The sequence below is a fragment of the Crotalus tigris genome, unplaced genomic scaffold (genome assembly GCF_016545835.1).
Source record: "Crotalus tigris isolate CLP2741 ecotype Arizona unplaced genomic scaffold, ASM1654583v1 scf7180000018371.15429387391:27106975, whole genome shotgun sequence".
NCBI classification, from domain to species: Eukaryota; Metazoa; Chordata; class Lepidosauria; order Squamata; family Viperidae; genus Crotalus; species Crotalus tigris.
In genome coordinates this window covers 5,607,371-5,623,245 of record NW_024096970.1, presented here as the reverse complement: position 1 = coordinate 5,623,245, position 15,875 = coordinate 5,607,371, and the positions used below count along the sequence as shown (strand labels likewise).

Here is a 15,875-nt window from a genome sequence, read left to right as displayed (position 1 = left end):
AAATGGCTAAGATTTCTGTTTATTTGATGGATCACTTACAGGAAAGATACATTTCGGTTTGGAGAAGATGGATAGATTGTATTCAGAATAGATATGGGATTAAAAGTTTATATTTAGCTTATGAGTGAATTTTAGAGTATTATTATTAATAGTTTATTATAGTGGAACTTTTTTATTATATTAACTTGTTTAAGTTTTTATCATTATGTTTATTTTCAATTTGGTTACAATTATGTTATTAGTATTGTTTAACAATTTGGAGATTGTATTGTTCAATAATTAGGATATCAACTTGTTTATGTTTTATTACTATTATGTTTATTTTCAATTTGTTTATATTTATGTTAAAGGGGAGTTAAAGCACATTATGGACTTGGTTATTTATATAGTTGGTTAATGTTAGTTAGATTATGATTATCATATTTGTAACCCTGTACTCAGCTCTGGGAAGTGGGGGAGGGAGGGGGGGTTTGGGTAGGTTGATTTTGGTTTATATTGTAATTTTTATAAAACTTTTTAATAAAAAAAAAACATCCAGCTCTGCCTATCCCAAGACCTTGGTAAGAACTCAATAGGTAGACAAAAATGGCAAACCGGTCTGAACATCTGTCTGACTTCGATGAATAATAATAATAATAATAATAATAATAATAATAATGGAAGTATGCAGCTAATGAAAGTTAAAACTCAAATTGCCACTTTATTAGGAATGTCATAAACAAATATAAATAAACATATGACTTTAAAAATTATGTAATTATTATGTCTAGATACCTGTCTAATGAAATAGTTTACTGTTTCATACTATTTTTTCAGAAGAAAAGTGTTCTTTTGAAAAAAAAATTACATCTACTCAGTACATCCTGATTATCAATATGTTCAAAAGGTTTCACTACTATACAAATAGTCCTCAACTTATATTCATTTAGTAACCATTCAAAGTTACAACAGCACTGAAAAAGTGAGTTATGACCATTTTCCACAATTACAACTACCTGTATTTGGTTATTTCTCTCCTTTTACAAGTAGAGGCTTAAATTTTATAATTCTGACCTCCCTCACCTTTACGGATGAAAAATCAATGACACTATTGAATATTTATAGTAATTATTATTAGTAGTAGTATTAACATAGGTGTACAGTACTTTGGTGGGGATACTGCTTTTTCATTTCATTTGATTCTGTAATGTTGTCATTGACATAGTCTGCAGTCTCAAACATCCTCTTTGAGCTCGTTGCAGAGACATACCTGCTCTGGATCAGAAGGGAACAGATAATTAAAGAAAGCAGAGATGCTCACCTGCCACCTGGCAGCAGCAGCTTCCAAGATCCTGCTCTTTTCCTTGATTTCTGCACCACATCTTGGAAGTACGGAATGGGGGTGGGGGGGTAAAACATCCATGTCCATTTAAGTGCCAAATCAGCTCTTTTTCTTAAAATCTGCAACCATGCAGCTGTGTATTGGCTCAATGCTTTTACAGATGTAATGCTTTTACAGATGTATTGTTTGCTTAAATTTCCCCACAAAGGAGTGAAGAGATGTCAGATGGATTCAGTTAAATGATCTTGGATCTTCAAGATCTATCAAGTATATTTATCTTCCCAGCCTTTCATACTTCCTTCTTGATGAAATTATACAATTTACATTTTGCAGCTAACCTCAAAGAGAGAGGCAGCTGAATGCATCCGGTAGAAAATGGAAAAGGGCATTGCAAGATTCACCATAATGATCCAAGGTTCAAATCCAAAAACCATTTCTTCCAGGCCATTGTCATATTCAGGGCGGCAGCCAAAAGCTTGTGGAATCCAAAGCTATATAAAAAAAAGAACATTTGTAAAAAAAAATATCTAGACACTGTTTCTGTGAGATTATGCTGGGAACAATATTTTTCAGCTTGATTCATATAATTTAACTAAAAATTCAGTTGCAGAATTTTAAATTTTATTTTGTATTATTTGTTCACATTATCATATAATCTTTGTCCTGGTTTCAAAACCCCTTTCTTAGGTTTAAAATTATAGATTGAAAAAAACAATAGAACTTAATATTAATTGGATAAAATAAATAATTTCTAAAAAAGCTATGAGAAGTAAGGGGACTAGTTTAAAACATATCTGCCAGCTGGCTAATATGGTTGAGTAGCCCCTAGTGCCTATAGATCAGGGGTGTCAAATTGCTGGCCCATGGGCCGGATGCATTATGCCAAAACCATGCCCACCCCATTGCCGGCAATGGAGAAAAAGTCGCAATACATCGTGACACGTCATGTGACATTGCGAGTTTGACACCCCTGCTATAAATGATAATAAAGGAGATAAAATCTTCCTTTGAGGGGGAGAAACATATAATAATATGTTTTGCCCAGCAGATCTGTGTCCATTTTGTAATTTCTAGAACAGACCACCCTCTTCCTTCTCAATTCCTCTCCCTTTTGAGAATGATGCTTGGTTGCTAGTTTGTGAGCAGAAATTGAGGGGTTTTTTTATTACGCTAATTTGGCTATCTTTGTTGGTTGAAGAGCAAGCAAGTTCAATCTTTGCTTACTCTTTGGAAGAGAAAAGGACCCAAGGCAAGATGTCCAACAGTTCATCTGGCCTCCAGTGGTTGTATTCATTCAGCTACATGACAAGTTACATGAGTAGGAAGAATTTCATCTTCTGATTTCTGCAGACCAAGTTAATGTTAAAGACAAAACACACTGAGGGAAATTGTCCCACTATAGAATAAATTGCATTATTTTAAATACTTACTGAGAGATTACACAAGAACAAAAATACAGCAATATTCTTCAAGATACTTTTGCTGTTGACAGAGAAGTTTCTCAGAGTGAATGAGAAATCTGGAGAGGATGGAGGGACTGGAAACTTGCTCTGATCGATGTTTTCATGGAAAGCACAACTGGAACTGTTCTCAGATGGATAACTATTTCCATAATATATGGATGACAACTCTCCATTTGTTCCATTATAGATTTCTTTGTAGGAAGCTGTAGGGGAAAGATTGCTTCCACTGGACACTGTTAATATTCGCAGAGTTTTAATGTCATCATTACTCTTGTCATGCTCACGATGTATAGATTCAATTATGAAGAGGTTCTGAATGTATTTCTCAATGATAACAAGCACAGAGTAGGGTAAATTGAACCATGTATATGCAGGATGGGACTGAGCAGAGATAATTGCAAGAATAGAACCCCAAGAAAGAAGCCAGGAGCCTGAGGCAGTCCCCACCAAGAGGTCTGCATCAAGTTTTCTAGCTGGATTTTTAGAAACATCCAGTGATTTGTCTTCAAGTCTATAGATTAGAATCGCCACAATACCAGCTGCGCACATGAGTGCCAGTACTGTGATGGCATACAAGTAAAACATAGTAAGTGCTAGTTCACTCTTTAATTTTGAACGCCCAATCTGAATAAGATAAACAACTACAACTGCTATTGTTGTAATAAATACTACTAGACCTAAGATGTTGCCTATTGCTTTGCCCTGAAACTTGAATGGCATCTTGTGTGGCTGTAGATATTCAACTTTACGCCCAATGTTTTTCCAGACCACGTACAGCATTGTGGATGCTAAAATGTGGTATTCAATATTGAAGGGGTATAAATAATATATTCCTTGGGAAAATATGGAACAGAGGGTAGTGGAGGTACAGTTGCAAAGTGGTGTATGATCATCCAGTTCTATGCAGAAAGAAAAGAAAAAAAGAATGAAATCATTTCTCATTCCTAAAATGCCTAAAATCCCTAGTTACTAAGGAAATGCAGGATACAAATACTATTATATTTTAGTATAATATACTAGGAACTTATACAGGCAGTCCTTGAATTACAACAGTTCATTTAGTGAGTGTTTGAAGTTACAACCACATGGAAAAAAGTGACTTTTGATCATTTTTCACACTTATGACCATTGCAGCATCCCCATGGTCACATGATCAAAATTCAGATGCATGATAACTGACTCATAGTTACAATGGTTGCAGTGTCACGTGATCACCTTTTGTGACCTTCTGACAATCAAAGTCAAAGAGAAAGTCAGATTCACTTAACAACCATGTTACTAACTTAACAACTGCAGTTATTCACATAACAACTCTGGCTAGAAAGGTTGTAAAATAAAGTACAACTCACTTAACAACTTAAAAACCAATTTAGCAACAGAAATTTTATGCAAAACTGTGGTCATAAGTCAAGAACCACCTGTAATAATAAATATTACATAGTCAGGGACAAATAATCTTAAATAAAAAATCACAACTCTTAATATGATATTTTCCCCAAATTTATATGCTCAGCTGTGACAAAAAGTTAACAGAATAATAGAGTTGGAAGGACCTTGGAGGTCTTCTAGTCCAGAGCTTTTCAACCTTTTTACCAATTGTACCACTTTTAGGATATGGCAATATTCAAGTACCGCCTAGCAAGATGTCAAAAACTTGATGACCAAAAAAACCAAAAAACCTGTTGAAAGTTGCAATTGCACTGAAATGACTTATGACCATTTTTCACACTTATGACCATTGCAGTATGGCCAGGGTCATGTGATGTATATTTGGATGCTTGGCAACTGATTCATATTTATGATGGTCACAGTGTTCCAGGGTATTGTGATCCCCTTTTGCAACCTTTTGACAAGCAAAGTCAATGGTAGGGCTGCTGGTGGCCAAGTGCTAAGGTGGGACTTCCCTCCCTCCCTCTTTCTCATTCCCATCTCCTTCTGAAGGAAGAATTTGACCCCTCCCCCATATTTTCTCTCTTCCATATATTCACCAAACAAGGAAAAGCCTCCAGAGACAGAAAAGACAAGCTGCTGAGTGAACTAGCTTAAAAAGGCACATTCCCCTTTAAGAATTAGCTACTGGCTAGAAAAGAAAGTTAAGCAGCCGGCAATTAAGGAAGAAAAAAAATGTAGTAAGTACTGGCTGCTGGGTAAGGCAGCCTTGCCAAATGGCTCCATTCTGATTTCTGAAATAAGGAACTGAGCAAGAAAGAATGGCTAATGTGTGTTTATTGTTTTCCAGATTACTCCCAACTTTTAGGAGGGTCCACCTATCAAGTCTTTTTTTTATTAAAAGTTTTACAAATTTAATACAATATAACCCAAACCCCTCCCACCCCTTCCCCCCTCCCCAACTTCCCAGAGCTGATTACAGGGTAACAAATAAACAATCATAATCTAGCTAACATTACCCGACTATAATGTCAATCAAATCATAAGATACTTTAACTCCTTTTCAAAACAAATATTAACAAATTAAAAACAAAAAAATAATATAATACTGTAACACTAAAAATAATATAAATTCAATCATATTAAACTATTAATAATAACCTAAAATCTACTCATAAGCAAGATAATACTTTTCAGTCTCATATTTCTTTTGAATATAATCAATCCATCTTCTCCAGACCGAAATGTATTTTTCTTGTGAATGATCCTTCAAATAGGCGGAATTTTTCACCATTTCTGCTAAATTAGACACCTTAAGTATCCATTCTTCCATAGTAGGCAAAGAGTTTTTCTTCCAATATTGCCCCACCAATAATCTTGCAGCTGTTATAAAATTCAACATCAAATTAATTTCTTTAACATCAAAATCATCCATAATACCCAACAAAAATAATTGCGGAGTAAACTTTATCTTTCTCTTAAAAATCTTTTGAATATTCCACCAAATCTTAATCCAAAAAGCTTTTATATCTCTACATGTCCACCAAATATGATAATAGGTTGCATCTAAGCTTCCACATCTCCTGTAATTGGGATACATGCAGGACAACTTTTGGGGATCCAAGTGCCATCTATAAAACATTTTATAAAAAATTTCTCTTAAATTTTGCGCTTGGGTAAATTTTACATTTCTGACCCAAATTGTCTCCCATGTATCCAATAAAATTGGTTCTTGAATATTTTGAGCCCATTTAACCATACAATCTTTAACTAAGTTTGTTTCAGAATCTAATTCTATTAAAACATTATAAATTCTCTTTATATGGGCTTGAGTTTGATCTTTAATCTGTTTTACCAAATTTACATCCCTCTAAGGTAATACCAACCTTTTGATCTAAACTCCACCTTACTAACAATTGATTGTACTGAAACCAAGAGTATACAATATTTCCTTGCTTCAGCTCAATTAAAAGCTTTAGTTGCCAATCCTTCCCTACTAAACTAAGTAATTCCTTATAAGAAATCCTATCCAAATTCACTCCCCTAGATATTCCCTCTATCGCGTAACCAGGACTTCCTCAAATTGGAATTTTATAATTTAACCTATAATAATACTTCTTCCAGACACGTAACAAAGCACTTCTCAAAATATGGGATTTAAAAACCTGATCCACTTTTTTATCATAAATTAAGGCTCCATTCTTAAATAAAGGAATGCTACAGGCAAAATCCATTCAGAAGAAAAATATTTCAAAATCCCTTGCAGAAAATGTACAGCTAACAATAGCAAAGCAATAGAAACTAACAGGAGCCATCAGTCAAATAGAAATTGCCAAACACTCAAGAACAGAAAGCCCCCAGGACTTCAAAGTCATAAAAGCACATAAGAATCTTTCCACTCTCCATCTCCCTGCCTCACCTCCAGCCATTGCTGCCTTTTTTCACTCCTCTTGGAGGGTGACCCCTCCCCCACTGCATTTCTTGCCTGTTTGCTGCTGCCAGCACAGGTGGCTGCAACAGCAGTTGTAGATCAGTTCATGGCCAGCCTGCTTGATCTCTTCTCCTCTCCCCCACCCTCCTCCTTCTTCTTCTTTCCCTTCAGTGCAACTAGAGCTGACTCTGCCTCCTCCCAAGGCTGCTGCTTTTTTTCTCTCTCCCTCTCCTACCCAAACTGCCTCCTTTTATAGCCTCTCCTGTCTCTGTCCCTCTCCTCCTCCTCTCTCATGGGGGAGGGTGAGCAAGAAGTGAATCTGGGGCCTTTGCCTTGCCCCAGCAACTCTGCTGCTGCAGAGGATTCTCTCACAATAAGTCCTTGCCTGCGCTGGCTCTTTCCCTCCCCCACTACACTTGGCTAGGCAGGGCTGCGTACCACCTGCCACTTGTTAATGTACATCACTTCTGCAGGGCTGTCAGGGCTCAGCAGAAGTGCCAGGATCAGTGCTGGGCTCCAGCTGATCGGCGCTTCCTTGGGGCTCAGAGGAAGCACAAGGATCAGTGGTAGGCTCCAGGCTGATCAGCATTCCTTTGGGGCTCAGCGGAAGTGCCACAATCAGTGTGGGGCTCCAGCTGATCGGCGCTTCTTTGGGGCTCAGCAGAAATGCCAGGATCAGTGCTGGGCTCAGCAGAAGCACCGATCAGCTGTAGCTGCACATGCCGATCCTGGGGCTTCTACTTAGCCCCCATAGCCCTGCAGAAGCACATGCCGATCCTGGGGCTCCTGCCCAGCTCACTCGCTTGCCCTTCTCCCAAAAACACGCTGCTTGCTAAAAGAGGCCACTCATGCACTCTTCTCCTGAAAACATGCCGCTTGCTAAAGAGGCTGCTCATTAATGCACCCTTCCCACGAAAACACACCACTCGCTAAACAGGCCGCTTGCTCATGCACCCTTCCCCCCAAAAAACACACCGCTCACTAAACAGGCCACTTGCTCACTCACCCTTCCTCCAAAAACAGGCCGCTTGCTCTGTCTCTCCTCACTGCTTTGGTAAGAAAAGTCTCTTCTTGCTCTTTCTCTCCCTCTCCCACCAAAACCTGTTCCTTTTATACTTCTCTTCTCTCCGCCTTCCTCTTCTCTTCTGGGTGCACAGAAGCTCCAATTAACATGTTGCCATGTGTGTCAATTCTGGGGCTTCTGCCAAGCTCTGCAGTTCCAGCTGATCTCCTCCAGGTCTGTGCAGAGTCACTTTAGCTGGTTCTCTCCCCCGCTACACTTGGCTAGGGGTCGCATACTACTTGCCAGGTGCTAAACTACCATTGGTGGTACGCATACTGTTATGTATTGAGGTGAATTACTTGGAAAATGTTGGAAATGGTCAAACAGCTGTGTCTGTTTAAAGTCCAGACTGTCTGTCTACATACTTGTTAGCTTGTGTTTAAGCGGGAAAGATTGCTTTAATTCTATTGGCTGCCGCCTAGCAGTGATCTGTATAAATAGAGGTTAAGCGGCAGTTAGTGCTGCTTCTGTGTTAACTTAATAAACAAGTTGTTGTTTGCACCATTTGCCTCGTAAATGCCTCACCAATCCCGAAACATAACAATGGCGATGAGGAAGGGGTGGGTTGCTAAGGGAGAAGAGCCAGAAGTCACTAGAGGTGAGACCAGGCCTCAGCGCCCTGGAAGGAACCATGTTCCTCCCCCCACTCTGCCTGCCAGCAAGCAACACTGGAGGCCCACGTCCCTAGGACCAACACAGAAGCCTTAGCAGCACAAGGCATTGAGAGGTCAGAGACAACTCACCATGCCCAAGCTTGGAAAACTGTCGGAGTTCGACGTGTCACATCCCGAGAGGTGGAGTTCATACATTTCTCGAGTCGAGAACTATCTGAGAGCTAACCAAGTTAGCAAAGATGGCTTAAAGGCTGCAACACTGCTGTGCGTGTGTGGCCAGGTGACGTTCAATATAGCCAAAAACCTAGTTGCTCCAGCTACGCTTGAGTTGGTCGCCTACTCCGAGCTCAAGAAAATGCTCAAGGAACATTTCGAGCCGAACCTCTCTATTATTGCCTGGAGACACACCTTCAAACAAAGGGAGCAGCAACCAGGCGAGTCTGCTGCTGAGTTCATAGCTGCCCTACGACAGGCGTCCCAGCTCTGCAATTTCACAGACCTCGAAGAGAGACTGAGAGACTGTTTGGTATGCGGGTTGAGAAACAGGGACCTTCAGCAGAAGTTGTTTGCGAAGCAGACCTTGACGTTCCAAGATGCCTTGAAGGAAATTATGGCTGAAGAAGCCACGGGGGGAGCTGTCAAAGCCTTACAGCTCTCCAAGAACACTCCCAGCCCAGAAACCATCCACCAGGAGGATGCTGAAAGAGTCAAGGATTCCAACACGGACCATGAGATTGATCGGCTGCAGAAGCCACCAGAAAGAGCCCAGCAGCCATTTGACAAGGCAGTTCCCTTCACTCGATGTGCAAGCTGTACAGGGCAACATGGACATTTGGAGTGCAGGTTCTGCACAGCAACGTGCCGGGCGTGTGGTAAACAAGGCCACATCGCTGGCGTCTGTAAAGGTCGGCAGAGGGAAATTCCACAAGAAGAGTTCCCCAGGAAAGTTACCGGGGCCCTGGGGCAACATAGAGTTGGTTATTGCTCCAGCAGAAGGAGCGTGTTTAGGACAGGTGCCCATCGCCCCCTTAAGGAAAAGCTGAGAGTCAAAGTCAAGCTTCAAGGGGTTCCATGCCACATGGAACTGGACACTGGATCAGCCCTATCTATAATTTCCCAAGGAACGTTTAACCAAATTTGCAGTCATAGCAGCAAACGAGTTAAACTGAAGCCGTTGAATCTCTTGCTAACAGATTTCCAGAACTCTCGCATAACGGTTAAAGGAGAAGCTACTCTCAAAGTACAGTTCAAAGAGTTTGAGGGTCCCCTGGACATCGTGGTAGTTGAGGGTCACCGCACAAGCCTCATCAGGCTAGACTGGTTTGATGCCTTGGGCATCCATGTGGCTGTCATAAACAGAAAGCAAGCAGCAGACCTGTCAGCAGTTTGCAAAGAATTTGCTGATGTTTTCAGCTCTAACTTAGGGAAGTGCAAGGGACCTTCAATTGCCCTCCACCTTGATCCTACCTTAACCCCAATATGGATCAAGCCTCGGAGAGTGCCTTTTGCCCTCAAACCAAAAATTGATGCAGAGCTGGACAAGCTGGTGCAACAAGGCGTGTTTCAGCCAGTAGATAGCAGTCGGTGGGAAACCCCATAGTTATGCCACTTAAGGCCAACAGTAAGGTCCGCATTTGCACGGATTATAAGTGCACTATTAATAGAGCACTGCAACAACATTCATATCTGGTGCCTGTAGTCAGCCACATTTTGGCGTCACTACAGAGAGGTTGCATATTTGCCAAATTGGATTTGACTCAAGCCTATCAGCAACTGCCCGTGGATGATGCCGCAGCAGACGCTCAAACTCTAGTTACCCACAGGGGAGATGCCTACAATTTGGGGTCAGTGTAGCCCCAGGGCTTTTCTAGAGCGTGATGGAGCGCACACTCAAAAATATTCCAGGAGTGTGTCCTTATTTTGATGACGTCCTCATAGCTGGGGAGTCAGTAAAAATATTGGCAGAATGGCTCAAAGCTGTCCTTCAGCATTTCTGCAAAGCGGGGCTGAAACTGAAGAGGGAAAAATGCAAAATAGGGGTAGCTTTGACCGAATTCCTCGATGTCCACATAGATGCCGCAGGCATCCACCCTGCTGAATCCAAGCTCAAAGCAATTCAGCAGGCTCCAAGTCCTAAGTCATGGGGGGAGCTTCAGGCATTCCTGGGGCTGCTCAATTTTTATCATGCCTTTCTTGCACACAAGGCCGCAGTGGTAGAGCCATTACAAAGGTTCTTGGACAAAAAGGCACAGTGGCAGTGGATGAGCGTCCACGAGAAAAGTTTCTCGGCAGTCAAATCACTGCTGTCTTCAAACTCGATACTGACACACTTTAACGAACAGCTGCCGATCAGCATTGCTTGTGATGCATTCCCATATGGGGTAGGGGCTGTGTTGAGTCATTCAACGGCTGACGGGAGACAAGTCCCCATAGCTTATTATTCAAGGACTCTGTCCTCGGCAGAACGCAACTACGCCCAACTACCAGCCCATTGTAACTGGTATCAAGAAATTTCATGACTATTTGTATGGTTGGCCATTCAGGGTCTTTATGGACCACAAGCAACTTCTGGACCTGTTCATGACAGACAAACCAACACCTCAGATTCTCTCCACAGATGCCGAGGTGGTCTTTCTTTTAGCCTATAGTTACAGGCTAATTCACAAACTGGGCAGGGAAATGGGCCACACGGACGGCCTTAGCAGGCTGCCCCTGCCACAATTATAACCAGACCCCGCTCCAGCTGATCGCATCTTGGCTATCCAGGATTTGCCGGAGTCTCCCCTTCACACGGGGGACGTGGTTGCCGAGACAGCTTCGGAAAGACGCTGAGTCATCTTGGTGCTCACAGGATGGCCAGACATTAGTCCGGGGCCTAACTTTCAGAGCTTCAGTAGGAGGAAGGACAAGCTATCAGCTCACAAAGGCTGCATTTTGTGGGGGAGTCGGGTTATTGTCCCGAACTCCTTGAGGCCCAGAGTGTTAGAGTCTCTGCATGAGGGACATCTGGAAATAGTCCGGATGAAGGCACTCACAAGAAGCTAACTGTGGTGGCCAGGGTTAGATAAAGATATTGAAGCCCCAGTACACAGTTGCTACATTTGCCAGCAATCCAGGCCAGGAATGCCTCAAGCCCCAGTCCACAAATGGGAAACCACACAAGCCCCATGGTCAAGAATCCACATCGATTTTGTGGGACCCTTTCAGGGACAGCTGTTCCTCATTGTGGTGGACAGTCACTCTACGTGGTTAGAGATTGTACCTGTCCCAACTATGACTACCCAGGAACTGTGCAGGATCTTTGCCACCCACAGGTTACCCAACATGCTAGTCTCAGACAATGGGGCTCAATTTACCGCTGCAGAATTCCAGTCTTTTTTGAGGGCTAACATGATAAGGCACGCCACTTCGCTCCCCTTTCACCCAGCCTCAAACGACCAAGCGGAACGCATGGTCCGGACGACCAAAGAATCCTTAAAGAGGATCGTAACTGGCAACTGGCAGCATAGGCTGGCAGACTTTTTACTCTGCCAATGTACGACTCCCTGCACTTCCACAGGCAGAAGCCCTGCAGAACTAAGATGGGGCTGTTGTTTAATCACTAAGCTGGATCGTCTGCATCCAGACCGAGTTGCCTTGGAATCAGCACAGCCAACAGCACGCAGAGATTGCATGTGGGTGACCCGGTTTGGGCACAAAACTATGGTCAAGGGGCACTGTGGGTGGTAACTATGGTTGGTAAGGTGTCAGGGCCACTTTCTTACGAAGTGGTCCTGGAACACGGTCACGTGCTATGTCGGCACGTCGACCAACTGCACAGGAGGCTAGCGAACCAGCCGCTGGCTCATGACTCTTGTGAAAGTCAAATCCAGGGGGAGCACGACAGCAGCCATGCATCGGAGTCTGCGAGCACGGGCGAGAACCCCAGATGAGGGGATGGGGCATTAGCGGAAGGCAAGTTGGCCCCAAACGCAGAGACTGCACCCAATGAGCAAATCCAGAAGATGGCTCCAATTTCCGGCCTGGTGGAAACTGTTCCACCAATGGACACTGGCTTGGGTCTACCTGGACATACCAGCCACAGCTCCGGTCTACCCATTGCAAACGGGTCCCAAAGTCCTAATCTACCCAGCATGGCAGGTGAGCTGGTAGACCAGAGGCTTTCAATGGTGCCGAGACGTTCAGAATGGTCAAGAAGGCCACTGAAGTATTTACAGGACTATGTTCAATACTTGTCATTGTGAACTATCTAGGGGGAAGGGGTGTTATGTATTGAGGTGAATTACTTAGAAACTGTTGGAAATGGTCAAATGGCTGCATCTGTTTAAACTCCAGACTATCTGTCTACATACTTGTCAGCTTGTGTTTAAGCAGGAAAGATTGCTTTAATTCTATTGGCCGCCACCTAGCGGTGATCTGCATAAATAGATGTTAAGCAGCAGTTAAGTGCTGCTTCTGTGTTAACTTAATAAACGAGTTGTTGTTTGCACCATTTGCCTCATCAATGCCTCACGGATCCCAAAACATAACACGTACCATGGTTGAAAAGCCCTTTTCTAGTCCCCCGCTCAAGCAGGAGATTCTATACTATTTTAGACAAATGGTTGTACAGTCTCTTCTTTAAAAACCCCAATGATGGAGCACCCACAACCTTTGATGGGATCCTGTTCCACTGGTTAATTGTTCTCACTGTCAGGAAATTTCTCCTTAGTTCTAGTTTTTTTTCTTTGATTAATTTCCATCCATTGCTTCTTGTGTTGCCTTTTAGTGCTTTGGAAAATAGGTTGATCCTCTCTTTTTTCTGGCAGCCCCTCAAATATTGGAACACTGCTATGTTACCCCTAGTCCTTCTATTCACTAGACTACTAGACATACCAAATTCCTGCAACCGTTCTTCATGTATTTTAGCCTTTAGCCCTTTAAATCATCTTCATTTTAGATGCAATTTTCTCTGCACTTTTCCAGAGTCTCTTTTTTTATATCGTGGTGACCCAAACTGGATGCAGTATTCTAAGTGTGGTCTTACCAAGACATTATAAAGTGGTACTAACACTTCATGTAATCTTGATTCTATCTCTTGGTTAATGCTGCCAAGGATTGCATTTGCTTCTTTGACTGCCGCTGCACACTGCTGGCTCATATTTAAGCGATTGTCCATTAGAACTTCAAGATCCCTGCTCACAGTCACTGCTCTTGAGCCAGGTTCCATATATTCTATACCTGTACATTTGTTTTTTTTCTTGCCTAAGTGTAAAACCTTACTTTTCTCTATATTGAATTTCATTTTATTACATAGGGCCCAATGTACAAGTCTGTTGAGATCCATCTCAGTCTTGACCTCTCTTTTGGGTTGTTAACTATTCCTGTCAGTTTAGCTTCATCTGCAAATTTTATGAGTTCCCTTTGTATTTCTCATCTAAATAATTTATGAAAATGTTTAAGAATATTGGGCTTAAAATGGAATTACTTACTTCCCTCCGTGTAAATGTAGTTCCATTAAGGACTACATATTGAGTGCAGTTTGTCAGCCAGTTACAAATCCATCTGGTGGTGATGCTGTCTAACCCACATTTTTCTATCTTATCATGTAGTAGGTTGTGGTCTATTTTGTCAAAGACCTTATAAAGTCCAAATAAATGATATTCACAGAATTTCACTGGTCACTAGTTTTGTCACTTTGTCAAAGAATGAAATAAGATTTGTTTGGCATGATCTGATTTTGACAAAGCCATGGTGGCTTCTACTTATAACTTCTCAGAACTATTGCTTGATTATCTTTTCCAGGATCTTCTCAGGTATTGATTGGTCTGTAGTTTCCTGGATCTATTTTTTACCCTTTTTGAACATGGGAATTACATCAGCTCTTTTCCAGTCCTCTGATAGTTCCCTGGTGTCCCAGGATCTTTGAAAGATATAATTCAATGGTTCCAAGATCATGTCTGCCAGCTCCTTCAGTTCTCTGTGATGTAATCCATCTGGTCCTGGTGGTTTGAACTCATATAGAGTGGACAAGTGTTCTCTTACCATCTCTTACTATTTTAATTTATATTCTTTTTTTTAATTGAAAAGTTTTATACAAATTTTCCATATTATCACAATACAATATCCCTCCCTCCCCCCACCCCAACCCTCCCCCCTCACTTCCCAGAACTGATTACAGGGTTAAAAATAAGCAAACAAATTCTAACTAAGCTTATCCAACTATACCAATAACCAAATCCCTAAAGTACTTTAACTCAAATACAAAAAAAAAAAATTCAAAGAAAAACATAAATAACAATATAAACAATTCCCACTTTAAACTATAAGTTAATCAAAAACTAAATGATACTTTCTAATCCCATATTTATTCTGTACAAAATTTATCCATCTTCTCCACATTGAGATGTATCTTTCTTGTGAATGATCCTTCAAATAAGCAGAAATTTTGGCCATTTCTGCTAAATTAGAAACTTTAAGCGACTTTTCTTCTATAATAGGCAAAGAATCTTTCCTCCAATATTGCTCAAACAATAACCTTGCCACCGTAATAAGATTCAACATTAAAATAGTTTCTTTAACATCACAATCTTCAATAATACCTAACAAAAACAATTGTGGTGAAAACCTTTTCTGTTAAAAATCTTCTGAATGTTCCACCAAATCTTAATCCAAAAAGCTTTTATATTTCTACACGTCCACCAAGTATGATAATAGGTTGCATCCAAGCAACCACATCTCCAACACTTAGGCTGTAAATTAGGATACATGTGAGACAATTATTGTGGATCCAAATGCCACCTATAAAACATTTTTTAAAAATTTTCTCGTAAATTTTGAGCTTGAGTAAACTTCACATTCCCAACCCAAATTGCCTCCCATGTATCTAATAAAATCGGCTCTTGAAAATTTTGGGCCCATTTTATCATACAATCTTTGACTAATTCTGTCTCTCAATCCAATTCCACTAATACATTATAAACTCTCTTTATATGAGCTCGACTTTGATCTCTAATTTGTTTTATCACATTCTCATCTTCTAAAGTAATACCAACCTTTTGGTCTAAATTCCATCTATCTAACAATTGCCTATACTGAAACCAAGAGTAAACAATATTTTCTTGCCTTAATTCATCTAACGATTTTAACTGCCAATCCTTCCCTTCCAATTTAAGCAATTGATTATAAGAAATCCTATCCAACTTCACACCTCTCAATATCCCCTCTACTGCATGTCCAGGAATCCCCCAAATTGGCGTTTTATAATTAAACTATAATAATATTTCTTCCAGACATGCAATAAAGCAGTTCTTAAAATATGAGATTTAAAAGCCCTATCTACTTTGTTACAAATTAAATATGCATGCCATCCATATAATAAATCCCATCCCTCCAAAGAAAGTATATTTTGGTTTGTTAAGTTAACCCAATCGCTAGTCAATGTTAAAGCCATCATAATACAATTTCAAATTAGGCATCTTAAGTCCTCCTCTTTCTCGTACATCTTGTATAATCTTAAGCTTAACTCTTGGTTTTTCCCCTGCCCAAATAAATTTATTAATACCCTTCTGCCATTCATCTAAATTAACATCTTTCTTCAAAATAGGTATCATCT

The 15,875-nt window shown here is 40.9% G+C and overlaps 1 protein-coding gene across 1 annotated transcript in view; it reads right to left on the bottom strand.

Moving 5' to 3' along the window:
• Positions 1 to 1,353: 1,353 nt before the first annotated feature.
• The window catches only part of OTOP1 (otopetrin 1), a 111,365-nt gene continuing 96,843 nt past the window's right edge, over positions 1,354 to 15,875 (bottom strand). Inside the window, exons 5-6 of the mRNA XM_039351228.1 lie at positions 2,752 to 3,683; positions 1,354 to 1,812 (exon numbers count right to left, since the gene is read on the bottom strand). Of these exons, the coding sequence (XP_039207162.1) occupies positions 1,642 to 1,812; positions 2,752 to 3,683 (1,103 nt within the window). The 3' untranslated portion in view covers positions 1,354 to 1,641. The remainder of the gene's footprint in view (positions 1,813 to 2,751; positions 3,684 to 15,875) is intronic.